The sequence below is a fragment of the Podarcis melisellensis genome, assembly GCF_964234715.1.
Source record: "Podarcis melisellensis genome assembly, chromosome: 5".
Lineage (NCBI taxonomy): Eukaryota > Metazoa > Chordata > Lepidosauria > Squamata > Lacertidae > Podarcis > Podarcis melisellensis.
In genome coordinates, this window is record NC_138537.1 from 99,836,434 (window position 1) to 99,855,494 (window position 19,061).

General features: G+C 45.6%; 1 protein-coding gene and 1 long non-coding RNA gene across 5 annotated transcripts in view; one reads left to right on the plus strand and one right to left on the minus strand.

Moving 5' to 3' along the window:
* Nucleotides 1-19,061, plus strand: part of LOC309371027 — a 176,986-nt gene that overhangs the window by 106,811 nt on the left and 51,114 nt on the right. The window lies entirely within an intron of this gene.
* Nucleotides 1-19,061, minus strand: part of LOC309371013 (cyclin-dependent kinase inhibitor 1-like) — a 31,479-nt gene that overhangs the window by 12,267 nt on the left and 151 nt on the right. Inside the window, exons 1-2 of one of the 4 annotated variants that reach the window (XR_014168778.1) lie at nt 17,831-19,017; nt 6,344-6,774 (exon numbers count right to left, since the gene is read on the minus strand). Coding sequence is in view for 3 of the 4 variants with exons in the window: in XM_081913381.1 (XP_081769507.1) it covers nt 6,344-6,774; nt 17,831-17,868 (469 nt within the window). In the remaining variant the exon portion in view is untranslated. Of the gene's footprint in view, nt 1-6,343; nt 6,775-17,830; nt 19,021-19,061 lie in introns of those variants that run through there. The other 3 variants (XM_081913381.1, XM_081913383.1, XM_081913382.1) reach the window with 3 other exon arrangements.

The following is a 19,061-nucleotide window of genomic DNA, read 5'->3' on the forward strand; positions in this document are numbered from 1 at the left end:
TAAAGACAGGTGAAATTCCAAGAACATGGAAGGAAGCTTATATAACAGTGATTCCAAAACAAGATTCGGATTTAATGCAAATAAAAAATCAAAGGCCTATTTCATTATTAAACAATGATGATAAATTATTTGCAAATATTTTAGACAGTAGAATGAAAAAAATATTAGGTGAATATATATATCAAGATCAGGCAGGATTCCTTCCAGGTAGACAAATGAAAGAGAATACAAGAAATATTCTGAACGTGATAGAATACCTGGAGGTAAAAAAATGAAAAAAAGCAACAATGATGTTTATAGATGCCGAAAAAGCTTTTGACAACATTTCCTGCGATTTCATGAAAAAATTGCTGGAAGAAATTAATTGTGGATATAAATTTTTAAAAGGAATACAAGCAATATATTCAGAACAAAATGCAAAATTAATTATAAATCAGGTGATAATGAATTAATGTAAAATACAAAAAGGAACTAGGCAAGGATGCCCGTTATCACGTTATCTGCTAGAATGGAAACGAAAGGTGAGGAGGTCAAATCGGTTACGAGTAAACGGGCACAAGATACAGGACATAATATAAATTTGAGGACAGGGAAAAATTGTGGAAAGTAGATTTGAAATTCACAGACTGTTCTCCTTTGAAGGAAAACTATATGAAAACGATGTATAGATGGTATATCACACCAGTAAAAATGGCAAAAATGTATAAAACTGGGTCAAATACCTGTTGGAAATGTAAGGAAAAAGAAGGTACTTTGTATCATATGTGGTGGGAATGTAGAGAAGTTAAAATTTTTGGGAGATGATATATAATGAACTGAAAAAAATGTTCAAAATGACATTTGTAAAAAAAAAAGAAGCATTTTTGTTAGGGATTTTAGGACAAGACTTGCCAAGAAAAACAAAGAATTTATTAATGTATGCTACAACAGCTGCAAGAGTCTTCTTAGCACATGGATGGAAAAGTGAGGAAGTCTCAACAAAAGAACAATGGCAAGAAAGACTGATGAGCTATGTGGAAATGGTAAAGTTAACATATAAACTACGAGAGAAGGAAAACCGTGACTTCAAGGAAGAATGGGAACTTTTTACAAACTATTTAAAAAGACAACAAAAGGACTTGGATTCCTTGGCAGGTTTTGAATAAACATCCACAAACTTATTAGTAGAACATAGGACAGATAAGGTAATGATATGTATAACTTTTTAACATGCAGAGAATAATATGTGCAAACAAATCAGAGAAGGGAGCTGAGGGAAGTCTCTGGAGGGTGGGAGAGGTGGGAGGGAATGAAAAAAGGGGGGAATGTAATTGGTTATATTGATTGATAATTTGTTTGTTAAAATTGTTCAATAAAAATACATTAAAAAACAACAACTTCAGTAATACTTGTAAGGCAGGAGTCCTATCATGTAAGAGCAGATTATTATTCCCATATAGCAGAAACTGTTTTCTCCCTTTCCTGTCTCCCACAGTGTTGAAATTTGGATTGTAAGCATTTCCCCTGCATATGTAACAACAGTCCATGTACACCAAAGTTGCTATATCAAGACTTAGAAACAGCAACTCAAATGGGGTCAGTCTAGTAACATGCACATTTAGATCCCTTGGTATACTAAGTCTCAAGTGAACAGTGTCTCATATGAATGAGGCTTCACTGCACAACAGCTTAAAATAAGATGCTGCAAAGTTTTGGGATTTAAATTCCTTCTTCAAATGTCAAACAGTAGGTATGTCATTGGCAGTGGCGGAGCTTCATGCTCCAGCACCCGGGGCGGAGAGCAGGCGGGGGAGCAGCCGCAATGGCACCCTGCCGGGATCACACTGCCGAGGGCGGCGCACTCCCCCCGCACTCCTCTTCCTCCGCCAGTGGTCATTGGCAATTAATAAATAGCAGTGAATGCACTTGACACTATCACTACCTCTACAAATAGAGACTGTTGCCATTCAGAATTACTATGAATTACAAAGAAAAATAAAAGTATCTACCCAGCCAGGGGCCAATGGCAAATTATCAAAGTAGCAAACCAGTGCCAAATGAAATTAGGTGAAGAAGCAGTTGCCATGATCGCTTAACCAACAATATCCCATGCAACCCGACTTCTGGGTTAGCGAGATCGGCAATGGCGGAATTCCTCTGACTCAGAGGAACCCGCTCCGCGAAATTTGGGTCTTGCCACTGCGGTGAAGGCGGAGACCCCTTAAAAATCCCAGGCGAGGGAGGCCTGAGAACGTGGGATTCGGCTGACACCAGGAGCGCCCCCCCACCCGCAGGGAAACCCCTTTTTTGGGGATCCGAAGCGACATGAGGCGAGCGGCGCGGTGTTTTGAATCGACTGCTATTTTTACGGACTGAAGCCACACAGCCGTTGCTGGAGAGCGCTGACTTTTTCTTGTGGACAATTGGATCTTAAACAACAACCCGTGAGTAGAACGGGAAATTGGACTTTTAAAATAATTTAATTTGGCATTAAACGGGGAAGGTCTAAACAGGAAGTCCACCTTCCCTATTTGTAAATAGACTGAAGCAAAGAATTTATTAACTAAGGTCTTGGAAAATCCAACGTAAAGGATCAAAACTCCACTGGTTGAAATATTACTTACTAATACCTTTTTTGGAAGCAGGGGAACCCTGCAGGAAATGGTGAAAATTTAGGAATTGAAGCGCCACGTCTCTAAACCTGGGAGTGGTCCGCAAGGAACCCATCGACGGTGAATAGATAAATTTGACAGCTAGCTGTCAAGATACAAAAGATAGACTTTGTTTCCATTGTTCGCTTCTGCGCTTAAGAAGAAGGAAGGTAACTGGAATTGTTACTAACTTACTTTTGGGACTTTTGGGACTGTGCTGGAAGGATTGATAAATGGAGACTGTTTCCCTCTAGAGGGAGTTTTGGGACATTGTTACAAGAAGGCAGCTGGGAAACTGGTTTCTAAAATAAAGGCTCTGAGAAACCAGCTTTGACCTTGAACACTTCAAGGATGTCTGTTGAGAAGGAAGTAGCCTCTATATTGAATAGGACATTTTATCTGCTGGGAAAGCTGCATGAACAGATAAATGTCATGGCAACCAGCGTTGATATTTTGGGAACAAAAGTGGGGATCAGTAAAGAAGTTGGCAAGAATCCGGCACAGGAATCCTTTTCAATGGAACATATTGAAGAAACAGAGAAGGAGAGAGTTGTTGTGAAAGTGAAGCAAGGGGGAGCCTTAACCCTACAGAGGCAAATGGAGGATTATAAGTTGAGGCCTTATATGAATGTAATTAAGAGAAGCCAGGTTTTGGAGATGGGAGCTTGGCTTGATCTGGAAAATGAAAGGTCGAGAGATCACCTTATGTGGGGATCAAATGACTTTGGGGATATGAATTTGAACCAGAAGGAGACTGGAGTACAGTACTTGGGGCCTTTGGTCTGGAAAGAAGTGTGAAGCAAGGCTTGGAATATTTTAGGGGCCCTACCTTTAATTATGGAAATCTGGCAGACCTGCTAAGAAGGAATGTGACCATCGTTGGTTTGGAGTCCCCCAGAGAACTGTTTTTTAACATCAAAGATTATCAAGAAGATCGACAGACGGGACATGAAGAAGAGTTAAGAGCCTCGGATTTAAGATCTCCAGGTTGATGGACTGTTGGAAGTTGATGGAACTGCTGGTTGGGGCCGAGACCGGGGAGGGGGGACAGTGGAAGAAAATTGGGAATTTAAAATGTATATACTGAGATTTCTTTTTCTTTTTTTGTAATGGAAAATGGAAAAATCGTGGAATGAAATTTTTATAACCCTATGGGAAACGTCTTAAGAGAATAAGTACAAATATATTAGTTTTAATGAGAAATAAGATTAAATAAAGTAAAAATGGATGGATAATTGGTGAAAGAGAGAATGAAAAATTACAGTATATCAAGATTAACTATTAGGATGAAAACAAAGATGAAGGATTTGCTGAAATACATACCTGAACTAGAATACAAAGAGGGGAGGTGTGAGGAAGTCAAGGAAATAAGCTAAAGAAACAAAAATATGTAAAGGTTCGATTGATTCTTTTTTCTTTTTGATTGTATCTATTTTTTAATGTATTTCTAATTTTTTTGTTTGTTTTTTCCTTTTCTTATCTGTTTTTGCTCTTCTGTTTTTTTCCCCCTGGATGTGATCTGCATTTATGTATCGGTTTGTTTGCTTTTGCGATTTTTTTTTTTGTAACCTTTAAAAATTTGAATAAATATTATTGGGGGAAAAAACAAAAACAACAATATCCCATGCAACCCAACCAGCAATCAATGCAACCAGCATTCTGCCAACAGCTGAAGCATTGCATTTGGTCCAAAGAAAGATATTCTTGGCAAGGTCCCTGGAATTCTGTAGGATTTGCAGAGCCAAATTTGTTAAGTTGCTCCAGTACCAATTTGTAATGGGGAATAATGTGTACATTAGGTTGCCACGTACTGCTGATGAGCATAAGGAGCACGGGTGATGGAAAACAAAGTCCACAGTTATCACAACCTTCCATGGGAAGAAGACCTGGGAGGGAGGGAGGGAGGGAGGGAGGGAGGGAGGGAGGGAGGGAGGGAGGACAAGCTAGCTAGGATCTCACATAGGCTATCAGATGTAAGGCCATAGAAATGCCTATGACAGCAGGAGGGGGAACATACGATGAATTAAATAGTAGAAGTTTAATTCATAGTTGGCATACACATTTACTAAGGATGGAAGGCTTTTGGAATCTGCTCCCACCTTCATTTGACCATCTGTCATCCCCCAGGAATCAGGGCTCTACCCAAAATTGCAGGAATGCATGAGCCTTTCTGATGTCTTCCCTTGTCTCTGTTGTGGTAAAGGGAGACAGCAACGGAGAAGGCTACTGGGAACCATTGCAGCAGGAACTGAAGGCTTTGCAGGCAACACCACTTTCATTATCATACGCTGCAGCCTCGGTGCTGTGTGAGCACACCCAACCTTAATATTTACTATTCTAGCAAGTGGCACCAGGCTTCATTTCATGTGTGGCCATTAAAAGCACTGCTGCTCAGACTTTTGGTGCTGTGGCTTGCTCAGTCCTAGTTTATTAACTAATAAAAGGTGGCAAGGTAAATCTTAAGAGCTTTCCCCCTATCAACACAAAATGCAACATTTCTTCTGAGCTGTTTGTAGTTCACTGGACAGAAGCAGCCAACCTGGTGCCAGAGGCAGGCAGTGTGGTGCTCTCCATACCTCTTGAATGACCACTTCTATCATCCTTGACCATTGGCCCTGCTGGCTACAGCTGGTGGGAATTGTAGCCCAGAATTTTTTTTTGGGGGGGGGGACCAAGCTGGCTACTTCTGTCTTAAGTCTCATTTGCAGCTGCAGAGGTAACAAGTATCCATCTATTATTGGATCAACTTATATCAGATGGTGGTGTGAAAGTAGTCAGGCATTTCTATATTTGTTAATAGTGCCTATGTCCTACTCAGATGTGCAGATGACACAACATTGATGGCAGAAAGTGAGGAGGAATTAAAGAACCTTTTAATGAGGGTGAAAGAGGAGAGTGCAAAATATGGTCTGAAGCTCAACATCAAAAAAATGAAGATCATGGCCACTGGGCCCATCACCTCCTGGCAAATAGAAGGGGAACAAATGGAGGCAGTGAGAGATTTTACTTTCTTGGGCTCCATGATCACTGCAGATGGTGACAGCAGCCACGAAATTAAAAGACTCCTGCTTCTTGGGAGAAAAGCAATGACAAAGCTAGACAGCATCTTAAAAAGCAGAGACATCACCTTGCCAACAAAGGTCCGTATAGTTCAAGCTCTGGTTTTCCCAGTAGTGATGTATGGAAGTGAGAGCTGGACCATCAAGAAGGCTGATCGCCGAAGAATTGATGCTTTTGAATTCTGGTGCTGGAGGAGACTCTTGAGAGTCCCATGGACTGCAAGAAGATCAAACCTATCCATTCTTAAGGAAATCAGCCCTGAGTGCTCACTGGAAGGACAAGATGGTTGGATAGTGTTCTCGAAGCTAACAGCATGAGTCTGACCAAACTGCGGGAGGCAGTGGAAGACAGGAGTACCTGGCGTGCTCTGGTCCAGGGGGTCACGAAAAGTAGGACATGACTAAACGACTAAACAACAACAACAATGTCCTACATGTTAGCATCTTTGATGATAAGGATAATCAACATCAATATCAACTTGGCCACAAAGTTGCTATTGAAGTCTAAATTCAATTTTAAAATGCAGGGCAGCACTGGGAGTGGAACAGCTACTACAAAATGACTTTCTGTATTACCAAATACCTGACATGTGAATAGTGATTTTTCTGGGTTGGTAGCAACAAACATTAAATGAAAGTGCAAATGCTGCTTACCGGTCAGTGACGTCTGCCTCCGCTTCCTCCCAGGCCGACTCTTCTTCCCTGCCATCTTTGGGGGTTTCTCCATCACTTTGCCATTGTGGCGAGCTTTGGGTTCCTTGGCTGCGGCTCGGTTCATGGGCTGTAAGGGTCTGGGAGCCTCTCTTACCACACAAGTATGGTAAAAGGGGGGGACCTCGTGGCCCTGCAACTCTTCCCACTGCAGCAGGCCTTCAGTCGGAACCTCTTGCCAGAAGTCGAAGTTCCACCTCCGCTTTGCCTTTTCCATGCTAGTGCACAAGATGCGCTGGATCTCCTGCTGCAGATTACTGTGGTCCACAGGACCAAAAAGATTCCTTCTCACATGGTTTGTTTTTGCACATCTCCTTGGCTCCACCTTCTCTCCCTTCCGCCTGTCCTTCATCACAGAGCAAAGCAGCAGTTCCCTAACAAAAACAGAAATACACTCACTGAGATCTTTTTATCACACAAAGCCAAAGTGTTGCGTGCTTACGGAGACATAGCCAGAGGAGGCAGGTTCTGTGAAGGCCTAGTCACTGCCCCCTGGGAAACACCAAAGCCCTCCCTTAAGTTTGCTGTTCTCATATATTTTTGAAAGCTATCTGCTTCCCTTATATATAAGGAAAAGCAAGCTGGCAGTATTCTCCCCAAATAGCTGAGTAGTAATTGAACCTGCAGGCAGACTTGGATTTGCAGACAACAACTGCTGCAGATGATCTTGGCTTGGAGGGACAACAAAATTTTTCATTCATTATAGGGTGCCACAGACTGCCATCTTCATGTGCCTGTGTAGTGGAATTTTAGGTTTGCGCAATTAAAGCGGATGAAAGGTTTCTGTCACCTTAGTGCAACAAACCCAGTTTAAAGAAGAATCTGACCTTTTGTTTTTTGGGAAGTGATGGGGAAATGCATTGAAAAGAGTGGGATGAAGGAATGATATCCCACAAGGAAACAGTCACAATGTTCAATAAAGACCAGCTACAATCTAACTTCCACGAAAGTTTTATGCAAGCAAATCAGGATGAATGCTCCATAGAAAGTTCATCTGGAGGGACCCAGTCTTGTTCTGCTATTGCTCCACTCTGTTGCAAGAGGTCATTTGTTCTTAATTCAGCCTTCAAATTCCTCCCCACAAAATGTGTGCAGGCAGATCCTATGCATGTTTATTTAGAAGTAACTCCTACTTTATTTAAGGGGGTTTACTTTGAAGATGGTTGGATAGTGTCTTCGAAGCTACAAACATGAGTCTGACCAAACTGCGGGAGGCAGTGGAAGACAGAAGTGCCTGGCGTGCTCTGGTCCATGGGGTCACGAAGAGGCGGACACGACTAAACGACTAAACAACAACAAAACTTTGAAGTAACCTTATATGTGTCTACTCATAAGTAAGCCCAATTGAATTAAATAGTGCTGACTTCCAGGACTGCTGTTTTGAGGTTCTGCTTAGGGTTTTACTTTGCAAAAGGTGTTTACTCTGAAATAAGTCCAAGTTCAGTGTGAATAACTCCAATGTAGCTGTGTATGGGTTCAGGACCTAAGTGCCCTGAAGGATTTCCACACCACCTACTTCTGCACTCAAACTGCCCAGGGAGAGGGCCACACCTGTACATTGTGAAGGATCTGGGATTTCCTTGCAGGAAAAATTAACTTGGGCCGAAGCAGTTAATTAAGGAAAGTAGAACTCTGAACTTTTGCAAGCTCTGCAAAGTTCTACTTGGGTACTGGGGAGGACCCTAAAAAAAGAGCCTAGTAGCAAATATTATTTCACTTTCTCTCCTATTTTCCCCCAAACACGAAGTCACGCAATAAAAGCATGAAGCCGCTTCATCTCCGCCTTTCTCTTTCTTTCCCGCCACGCGCCTCCCACTCTGCTTACCTGCAGAGCCACCTCCATGGATCACGCAGGTTGCTGTCCCAACCTGCCCCTGCTCAGGCTGAAACTGGCATGCCATTCGAGTTTCCCCCAATCTCTGCTGCCCCCAACACAATTTCTTTCCCAAGAGACTTTTCCACTTAATTGCACATTTCCCTCCTGAGCTGCCCTGAGCAGCCTCCTCCCATTTTAAACCGCTCTAAGGTTTCTCCCTTTCCTTCTCACTCTGCTTTTGCCTTGCAGCTTTCCCAGTTAAAAAGGTAAAGGTACCCCTGCCCGTACGGGCCAGCCTTGACAGACTCTGGGGTTGTGCGCCCATCTCACTCAAGAGGCCAGGGGCCAGCGCTGTCCGGAGACACTTCCGGGTCACGTGGCCAGCGTGACATCGCTGCTCTGGCGAGCCAGAGCCGCACACGGAAACGCCGTTTACCTTCCCGCTGGTAAGCGGTCCCTATTTATCTACTTGCACCCAGAGGTGCTTTCGAACTGCTAGGTTGGCAGGCGCTGGGACCGAGCAGCGGGAGCGCACCCCGCTGCAGGGATTCGAACCGCCGACCTTTCCATCGGCAAGTCCTAGGCGCTGAGGCTTTAACCCACAGCGCCACCTGTGTCCCATAAGTAGCTTTCCCAGTTACTTGCAAGCTTTCCCAGTTACTTGCAAGCAAAGGGCACCGACTTAACCACCTTTAAGCTGCATGTTTTGAGTTCCCCTGACCTCTATGGCAGGGAGAAGTGCCTATGTAATTTCCACTGAAAACCGATGTTTCTAAGTGTGCTAAGCAGTGTGCCGTGGCACCTTGGGGTGACTTGAATGCTGTCCCTCTTCCCTTCCCTCCCTCCTCTGATGTCCTCTCACATCTCTGCCTCCCAAAGGCTTGCACAGCTGTTTGTTGCAGCAGCCCTGGCTACAAGCTCCCCAGGGGAATGGTGCCTGGGGCTGGCCAGGGGTGCTTCCCAGGCCCCTGTGGGACAGTGTGAAGAGGCACCCCTTTTGGGAGGCAACTCAGAGACCAGGGGTGGCAGCTGCAGCTGCCCAGAGGACTCCCAAGGAGAGGGGAGAAGAGGGGCTGCCGGCTCTGCAGGCAAGGGGTGACATAACTGGGCTCCTGAGTCCCACAGGGGTGCCACAGAAAGAATATAGTTGGTCAAGGGAGTCGTGGACCCAAAAAAGGTTGAAAACCTCTGCCTTAGTGTATTTACTGACTGCAGCTTACTCCCAAACAGGCTTGCAGAGGGCTGCAGGTTAATGCTGGCTTTGAAAACTCTTACAGTATTAAGAAAGATGGCATGTTCCTGGAGTACAGCTCACAACATGCTTGGAGACTTGCATGCACGCTAGATCTTTAAAGCACATGCAAAACACATTCCTTCCCTCAAAGAATTCTGGGCACTGTAGCTTACCCCTCCCAAAGTTGCAATTCCTAACAACCCTTAACAAAGTACAGTGGCCAGGATTCTTTGAGGTACAGAAGGATGTGTTTCCAACGTAGTTAGCAAGGAATAGTGTGTATGCCACAATCCTGCTGAATTTGACAAATCAAAGGCTGAGGACCCATACACACTTATCTGGGAGTAGTTTCCACTGGCCTGTTCTATTTCAGAGTAGAAGTGCATGGAATTGCACTCTTAGACATGCAACCCTGGCAAGTAAGCCCCCTGAACTCAGTATGATTTACCTCTTGGAGTAGATTTGTTTTATTTAAAAGCCTTGAGCTATGAGGGCCTGAGTCATGTGGGGCTTTGTAGGTAAAAAAAAAATTGCACTTTAAATTGAGGAATTGGGCTCAGAAACAAATTGGCAGCCAGTGCAGTTGGGCAACAAATGGAGTTGTATGTTCAGATCACCAGATCTCAATTGATAGTCCACTGAATTCTGCACTGGATACAGTTTTTGAGCAGTCTTCAAAAGCAGGCCAACATACAACACATTACAGTGATCTAACCTAGAGGTAGAGAGGTTAATCTAATGACAGACAGGTGGTGCAGCATGTGATAGAAAGTGACTGAAAGACAGTGTGCAACCCTATACATTTCTTCTCAGAAGTAAGTCCCTGGAGCTTAGTGAGACTTACTCCTAGATCCTGTAAGTAAAGGATTGCAGCATGAGCCTCACATTCAAATCAGCTCAGTAGGTGCCCTAGGGAAACCCTGCTCTCGCTCATCTGGCTTATGGAATAGTAATACTTGCCTTAAAGCCTTCTTGCAAGGATTCCAACAGGATAATGTGTGTGAAGCACATCAAACCACTGCTGGATTACCAAATAGGCAGAGTAGGATTACCAATATGGCGGATTACCAAATAGGTGGCTCAAAATAGTATCAATTTGATCTTGAAACAAAATTACAATCAAGCTTTCTTAGTTCCATGTTACCCCACTATAGCAAATGAACAAGGGAGCCCCTGAGATTCAGATTGCCTAGGGGCCTCCACAGGGTTTAATTGGGCACTGCATCAAATGCTTAACATGCTATTTACATACTCAACAGAGCCCACTGGCTCACAAAGCTCACCCTGAGCTAGTTGCCCCCTCTCAGTCTAGCCTACCTAGCAGGGTTGCTGCCAGGATAAAACAGGGAAGGGCCCTGAGCTTGTTGGAAGAATTGTGGGGTAAGGACATAAATGAAACAAACACACCCATTTCTACTCCCTCTTCATCACTCTGCTAGGGGTGCTAAGCTGACCGACTCAAGTCAGGTTTTACTTGGGCATCTGAAAAAATTGATCATTCACAAAGAGAGTGAATGATCTCTCATTCAGAGCTTGTAGGGCAGCAGCTGAAGAAGTAGCAAAAAGGGTTTTCTTGTGTGTGTTTCTTGTGGCTGATTAGCTGCTCTCCCTGTGCAAAGGTCAGAGGGGGCAGGTTTCTGTTGAGGTAGGTGATTAGCTGTGGGAGGAGCTTATCAGGGCTTGGTGGGAAGCAGCTAAAGAAGGAACAAAAAGGGTTTGATCCATCTTTTAGATTTAGGGGAGCTAGTCTCAAACGTTTGTTGGGGGAGACCTAGGTTTTTTGGGGGGGATTTATTTGTCCTGTCTTCACGCTTTTTATGATGGAGGGCCGCTGTAGTCACCCCCAAGCGACACGTTCTCAAGATGGAGGGTGAGGGAACAGCTGCAGTCGCCTGCGGTTCCTGCGCAATGTTTGCCATCTTGCCAAAGGTTGCAGGCAGCTTTACCTGCAGCAATTGCATGTTGATCGCCCTCTTAAAAGACAAAGTCCAGCAACTGGAGGAACGTGTAGCTATGCTCCAAAGAATTAGAGAGCTGGAGCTCTTCTTGGAAGCAACAGAGCACACCATCTCCACCAAGGAGGAGACAGGGGACTCCCCTGAGAAGAAGGCTAGTTCACCAACACAGGAGCCAGATATATGGAGAAACGTGACTCAAAGAAGTAGGAGGCCCAGGGTTCGCTCTGATTGTTTAGAAATACACGATCACTTTGAGGTCCTCTCCGCTAGCATGGAAGACGAAGAGCAGACTCCATTTGAGGATCTCTCCCCCATTACAGTCGATCAGGTATATGAAGACGAGCAGCAAAGTCAGTCCTCAGGGAATGTGCAGGCGACCTTGGAACGGACAGCTCACGGGAGAACCCCGACCAGACCTAAGAGGAGGCATGTAGTGGTGATAATAATAATAATAATAATAATAATAATAATAATAATAATAATAATAATTTTTTATTTATACCCCGCCCTCCCCAGCCAAGGCCGGGCTCAGAGCGGCTTACAAGCAATAATAAAAACAAGATGAATGATTACAACTTAAAAACAAAAATAAAATACAATATTAAAATAATGGAACATTAAAATATTAAAATGTAGCCTCATCGCAGGAGGAGAAGGAAAAGAAAGAAAAAGAAAGAGAGGGAGGGAATCAAATTGGCTCCAAGCCAAAGGCCAGGCGGAACAACTCTGTCTTACAGGCTCTGCGGAAAGAAATCAGATCCTGCAGGGCCCTGGTCTCATGAGACAGAGCGTTCCACCAGTCCGGAGCCAGAGTTGAAAAGGCCCTGGCTCTGGTTGAAGCCAATCTAACTTCCTTAGGGCCTGGGACCACTAGGGTGTTGCTATTTATGGACCTTGAGGCTCTCCGTGGGACATACCAGGAGAGGCGGTCCCGTAGGTACGAGGGTCCTAGGCCGTGAAGGGCTTGAAAGGTCAAAAGCAGCACCTTAAATCTGACCCTGTACTCCACCGGGAGCCAGTGCAGTTTGAAAAGCACTGGGTGAATATGCTCCCATGGCAGAGACCCCGTGAGGAGCCTCGCTGCAGCATTCTGCACCCGCTGGAGTGTGCTGGTCCTGGGGGGAAGGTACTGATACCGTAGTCCGAGTTCACAAGATGAGAGGCGAGGTCCGAAACAGGGAGCCGGGCGGGGAACAGGAACGCTGGAAGGTCAGGAGCAGGAGGCCGGGCAGGGAACAGCAACACTGGAAGGTCTGAAGCCAACAACGACGTTGCTCCCGCAACCTGGGACCGGGCTGACTGACCTTTATCTTCTTCTAAGGCCAGGGGCAGTCCCGGCCGCCAAGAGCCCCGCCTCCTCTGGCCTTAAGGCGAGGCCGGGCAGAGAACAGGAACACTGGAAGGTCTGAAGCCAACAACAACGTTGCTCCCACAACCTGGGACCGGGCTGACTGACCTTTATCTTCTTCTAAGGCCAGGGGTGGTCCCGGCCCCCAGGAGCCCCGCTTCCCCTGGCCTTAAGGCGAGCACTCCTCCTGGGAGCAACCAGTTCCCTTCGCCTCTCTGCCCTAAGCCTCTGCAGTTCAGGAGAGGCCGAAGGGTTACTGGGCCCCGGCGGAGGCTCACCTGTAGACACTGAGTCCTCAAGCACCTGTGGGGCCAGAATGGTTTCACCTGGTGCCTGCTCCTGAGGATCTGACACAGGTGCAGGCTCCTCAGAATCTAGGCCTTGCCCCAGTTCAGCCGGCCCTGGAGGCGAGGACTCCTGTGCAGGCTGGGATTCCTCTGGTTCAGCCTCTGAATCGGAATCCCAGGCCATCACATGGAGCTTCTGGGACAGCTTCAAGGGCAGCCCCGCATAGAGCGAATTACAGTAGTCAAGCCTGGAGATGACCGTCACATGGATCACTGTGGCCAGGTCGGGGCGGGAAAGGTAAGGGACCAACTGCTTGATGCGAAGGTGGAAAAATGTCGCCTTGGCTGTTGCTGTAACTTGCGCCTCCATGGAAAGGGAGGCGTCAAGTATTACACCCAAACTCTTAATGGAAGGCAATGGGACTAATTGGGCCCCCGCAAGAGAGGGGAGTTGGTCCCTCATCCCCATGCCACCCCGACCTGGCCATAGGACCTCTGTCTTCGAAGGATTTAGTTTCAACCGGCTCCCACGAAACCATCCAGCCACAGCTTCCAAGCATCTGGTCAGTGTGTTCGGGGCCGAGTCAGTGTGGCCATCCATCAGCAGATAGAGCTGAGTGTCATCAGCATATTGGTGACAGCCCAGCCCAAAGCTCCGGATAATCCGGGCAAGGGGGCGCATAAAGATGTTAAAAAGCATCAGGGAGAGAATTGCGCCCTGCGGCACTCCACACACCAAGGAGTGGCGCGATGACATTTCCCTCCCTAGTGCCACCCTCTGTCCCCGACCAGAGATAAAAGAGCACAACCAGTTACGGGCTATGCCCTGTATCCCCACGTCTGCGAGGCGGTGGTCCAGAAGATCATGATCGACCATGTCAAAGGCTGCTGACAAATCTAAAAGGATCAGCAGTCCTGACCCGCCTCGATCCAGTTGTCTACGGAGATCATCTGTTAGGGCAACCAGAGCCGTCTCCGTCCCAAAACGAGGATAGGGGATTCCCTACTGAGGGGAACAGAAGCAGTGATCTGTGGGCCTGACAAGATGTCTCGGGAAGTGTGCTGTCTCCCCGGGGCTAAGATCCAAGATGTAACTGAACGACTGCAAGGAATCATAAAACCCACTGACGAATACCCCTTCCTCTTGGTTCATGTGGGAACCAATGACACTGCAAGCAATAGCCTCCAGAAGATCAAAAGAGATTACGAGGCTCTGGGCAGGAAATTGAAGCAATTAAATGCACAAATTGTCATCTCATCTGTCCTCCCAGTTGAACGACGTGGCCCAGGGAGAGATGGAAAAATAGTGGAAGTGAACAACTGGCTTCGCAAATGGTGTAAACAGGAACGTTTTGGATTCTTAGATCACGGACTGCAGTTTCTTGAAGATGGACTTCTGGCAAGCGATGGGCTGCACCTCACAACGGTTGGGAGGAATGTTTTTGCCAAAAATCTCATAAACCTCATCAGGAGGGCTTTAAACTGACTAATGTGGGGGAGGGAGACAGTGTTCCTGAAGGTAGGAGTCTATCAACTGATGAAGATGATCATCTAAATGTCATACACCGAATGGAGCAAACAGCACGCAGACCTACAATCTATTTCAGAGAAACAGACCAGACAAGAAAGAAGGAGGAGTGGCGTTATATGTCAGGGATGTGTATACCTGTGAAGAGATCCAAGATTTAGAACCTCAAAGCCAAAGTGAGAGCATTTGGGTCAAAATTAAGGGAGAGAAGAATAACAGGGACCTCATTGTGGGAGTTTACTATAGATCCCCAAGCCAAACGGAGGACATAGATGATGCCTTCCTGGAACAGGTGGCCAAGCATGCAAAAGGAAGGGAGATAGTAGTAATGGGGGACTTCAATTACCCGGATGTTTGTTGGATGTCAAACTCAGCCAAGAGCATAAGGTCAAACGGATTCCTCACTGGCCTTGCAGACAACTTCATTGTCCAGAAAGTGGGAGAAGCAACAAGAGGAACAGCCATTTTAGATCTGGTCCTAACCAATGTTGATGACCTGGTTAGTGGGGTAGAAGTGGAAGGATCATTAGGCGCGAGTGATCATGCTCTTCTGAAGTTTACTATACAGCAGAAAGGAGCAGGCAAGCATACTAGGACTCAATTTATTGACTTTAAGAAAGCCGACTTCATAGAACTTAGGGAAGTGCTGGGTGAGATCCCATGGACAGTAATACTAAAAGGAAAGGGAGTTCATGATGGCTGGGAGTTTGTTAAGAGGGAGATAGTAAAAGCACAACTTCAGGCAATACCAATGAGACGGAAACATGGAAGGTGCCTAAAGAAGCCAGGGTGGCTATCTAAAGAACTTTTAACTGAGTTAAGATTAAAAAAGGATGTGTACAAAAAATGGAAAAGGGGGGAAACCACCAAAGAGGAATTCAAACAAATAGCCAGAACGTGTAGACACAAAGTCAGAAAAGCTAAAGCACAGAATGAACTCAGGCTTGCTAGAGAGGTTAAAAGCAACAAAAAAGGCTTTTATGGGTATGTTCGTAGCAAAAGGAAGAACAAAGAAACAGTGGGGTCACTCAGAGGAGAAGATGGTGAAATGCAAACAGGGGACACAGAAAGGGCTGAACTCCTCAATGCCAGAACTGCATCCAAGAGTATTAAAAGAACTGGCAGATGTGATCTCAGAACCACTGGCAGTCATCTTTGAGAATTTCTGGAGAACAGGCAAAGTCCCAGCAGACTGGAGGAGGGCAAATGTTATCCTTATTTTCAAAAAGGGGAAAAGAGAGGACCCAAATAATTACCGCCCAGTCAGTCTGACATCAATACCAGGGAAGATTCTGGAGCAGATCATTAAGCAAACATTCTGTGAGCACCTAGAAAGGAATGCTGTGATCACCAATAGTCAGCATGGATTTCTGAAAAATAAGTCATGTCAGACGAACCTGATCTCGTTTTTTGACAGAATTACAACCCTGGTAGATGAAGGGAACGCAGTGGATGTAGCCTACCTTGATTTCAGCAAGGCATTTGACAAGGTGCCCCATGATACTCTTGTAAAGAAGCTGGTAAAATGCGGACTTGACTATGCTACCACTCAGTGGATTTGTAACTGGCTGACTGACCGAACCCAAAGGGTGCTCATCAATGTTTCCTCTTCATCCTGGAGAAGAGTGACTAGTGGGGTGCCACAGGGTTCTGTCTTGGGCCCGGTCTTATTCAACATCTTTATCAATGACTTGGATGATGAACTCAAGGGCATCCTGATCAAATTTGCAGATGACACCAAACTGGGAGGGGTGGCTAACACCCCAGAGGACAGGATCACACGTCAAAACGACCTTGACAGATTAGAGAACTGGGCCAAAACAAACAAGATGAATTTTAACAGGGAGAAATGTAAAGTATTGCACTTGGGCAAAAAAAATGAGAGGCACAAATACAAGATGGGTGACACCTGGCTTGAGAGCAGTACATGTGAAAAGGATCTAGGAGTCTTGGTTGACCACAAACTTGACATGAGCCAACAGTGTGACGCGGCAGCTAAAAAAGCCAATGCAATTCTGGGCTGCATCAATAGGAGTATAGCATCTAGATCAAGGGAAGTAATAGTGCCACTGTATTCTGCTCTAGTCAGACCTCACCTGGAGTACTGTGTCCAGTTCTGGGCGCCACAGTTCAAGAAGGACACTGACAAACTGGAACGTGTCCAGAGGAGGGCAACCAAAATGGTCAGAGGCCTGGAAACGATGCCTTATGAGGAACGGCTAAGGGAGCTGGGCGTGTTTAGCCTGGAGAAGAGGAGGTTAAGGGGTGATATGATAGTCATGTTCGAATATATAAAAGGATGTCACATAGAGGAGGGAGAAAGGTTGTTTTCTGCTGCTCCAGAGAAGCGGACACAGAGCAATGGATCCAAACTACAAGAAAGAAGATTCCACCTAAACATTAGGAAGAACTTCCTGACAGTAAGAGCTGTTCGACAGTGGAATTTGCTGCCAAGGAGTGTGGTGGAGTCTCCTTCTTTGGAGGTCTTTAAGCAGAGGCTTGACAACCATATGTCAGGAGTGCTCTGATGGTGTTTCCTGCTTGGCAGGGGGTTGGACTCGATGGCCCTTGGGGTCTCTTCCAACTCTATGATTCTATGGTTAGCAAACTGCGGCTTCAGGCGGCTACATTTTGACAGGTCTGCCCCTTGGTTCTTCGAGGAGGCCAACGCGCCACTTCTCCCAGGAATTGGGCTTTGCCAGGAGGCATGTCTTTGACAGACGTCAGCCTGGCACTAGGAGAGTCTCGAACGCTGATTCCTTTCTCTGCAAGCAGGGTAAACACCTCTCCAGAGACGGACTTTGACCCGCAAAATCTTGCTTTTCAGATAATCAATTCAACTTGCACAATAAATGGGATACAAGCTGTTGTCATGTAAATATCTATCTATCTATCTCTATATATGTAAGTGTATTCAATTTAGAATGTACCATTTTTTCATCTTGCAAAACTGTGCAAACAAAGCCTTGTGAATTAAGGCCAAGGTTGCAGTTTCGATCCCTGTATGGGACCCCTGCATTGCAGGGGGTGAACTAGATGATCCTCAGGATCCCTTCCAACTCAGCAATTCTACGATTCTATGAAGCCAGGTTGTTGGCCTTTTTTGGCCGGGAACAAGGAGAAGCTTATTTCCTTCTGTTTTAAAGTGGGCTGTTGTACACTCTGATCTTATGCATGGTTATTCTGAGGTAAGCCTGAGCTAAATGAGATTTACCATGCAATCCTACGCATATTCACTCAAAGGTCCGATGGTACTTACCTCAAGGTAAATTTTCCCAAGTTTACAGCCTTAGACATAAAAAAAGCAGGCTTACGGTTGAAGTCAAGCAGCCTGATCCTATTATGCTTATTCAAAAACAAGTCCCACTGAATGCTGGGCAAAAGATTCCTGCACTGCAGGCAGCTGGACTAGATGACCCTCGTGATCCCTTCCATCTCAACAATTCTATGCTTCTATGAACTCAATAGGGCTTCATGGAGGTGTGCTGCGCTGCTGAATTTACTCAAGACGGTTTCAAATAAGCACAGGATTGCGCTGAAAGTTGCACAAGGCTAAAGGAACAGATCTGGAGATTCCTTAAGGTTTGTGCAGCCGGGTCCTACCACCTATTCACTTAAGATCAATCCCCGTTGCGCTAAGTGGGAGTTACTCCCAAATAAACTGTGCTTAAATTCTGTATATTTGTGGGACCACAGTGCAACCACCTTGCTTCCAGCTCCTCCAGCTTACCCTTTCCTTCTCTGCCTGCATTGACCAAGTACAGTCATTACCTCGGGTTAAAGTAGCTTCAGATTGAGCGTTCCGCGTCAACCCAAAAGTAAGGGAATGGGTTACTTCCAGGTTTCGCTGCTTGCGCATGCGCTCAAAATGACGTCACGCGCATGTGCAGAAGCGGCGAATCACGACCCATGCATGCGCAGACGTGAGTTGCGTTCTGCTCAGGATGTGAACGGGGCTCTGGAAGGGATCCCGTTCGCATCCAGAGGTACCACTGTATCAAATTGTATCCTCGAAGAGCACTATTTCAAAGGTGCGCATACTGTACTGCATAGAAAACACACAGAAGACCTGGAAGCGCTCTCGTTATTTACTATTGAGAAGCAAGCCGATCACGCACATTAGCAAAATTCAACATGACTTAATGTTGCCGCAGTTGCTAAAAATCTCTTACTTTCCTAAAACATGTTTCAAATTCAATTATATATATATATTTAATTCAGGTAGTAGCCATGTTGGTCTGACACAGTCGAAATATGTATAAAAAATTGTCCAGTGGCACCTTAGAGACCAACTAAGTTTGTTCTAGGTATAAGCTTTCGTGTGCATGCCAGGATCTGAAGAAGTGTGCATACACATGAAAGCTTATACCAAGAACAAACTTAGTGGGTCTCTAAGGTACTACTGGACAATTTGTTGTTTTTTTAAGTTATCATGCGCTTTTCAAAAAAGGATTTTTCGAAGTGCAATATAGCAAAACCACCCAAGCACT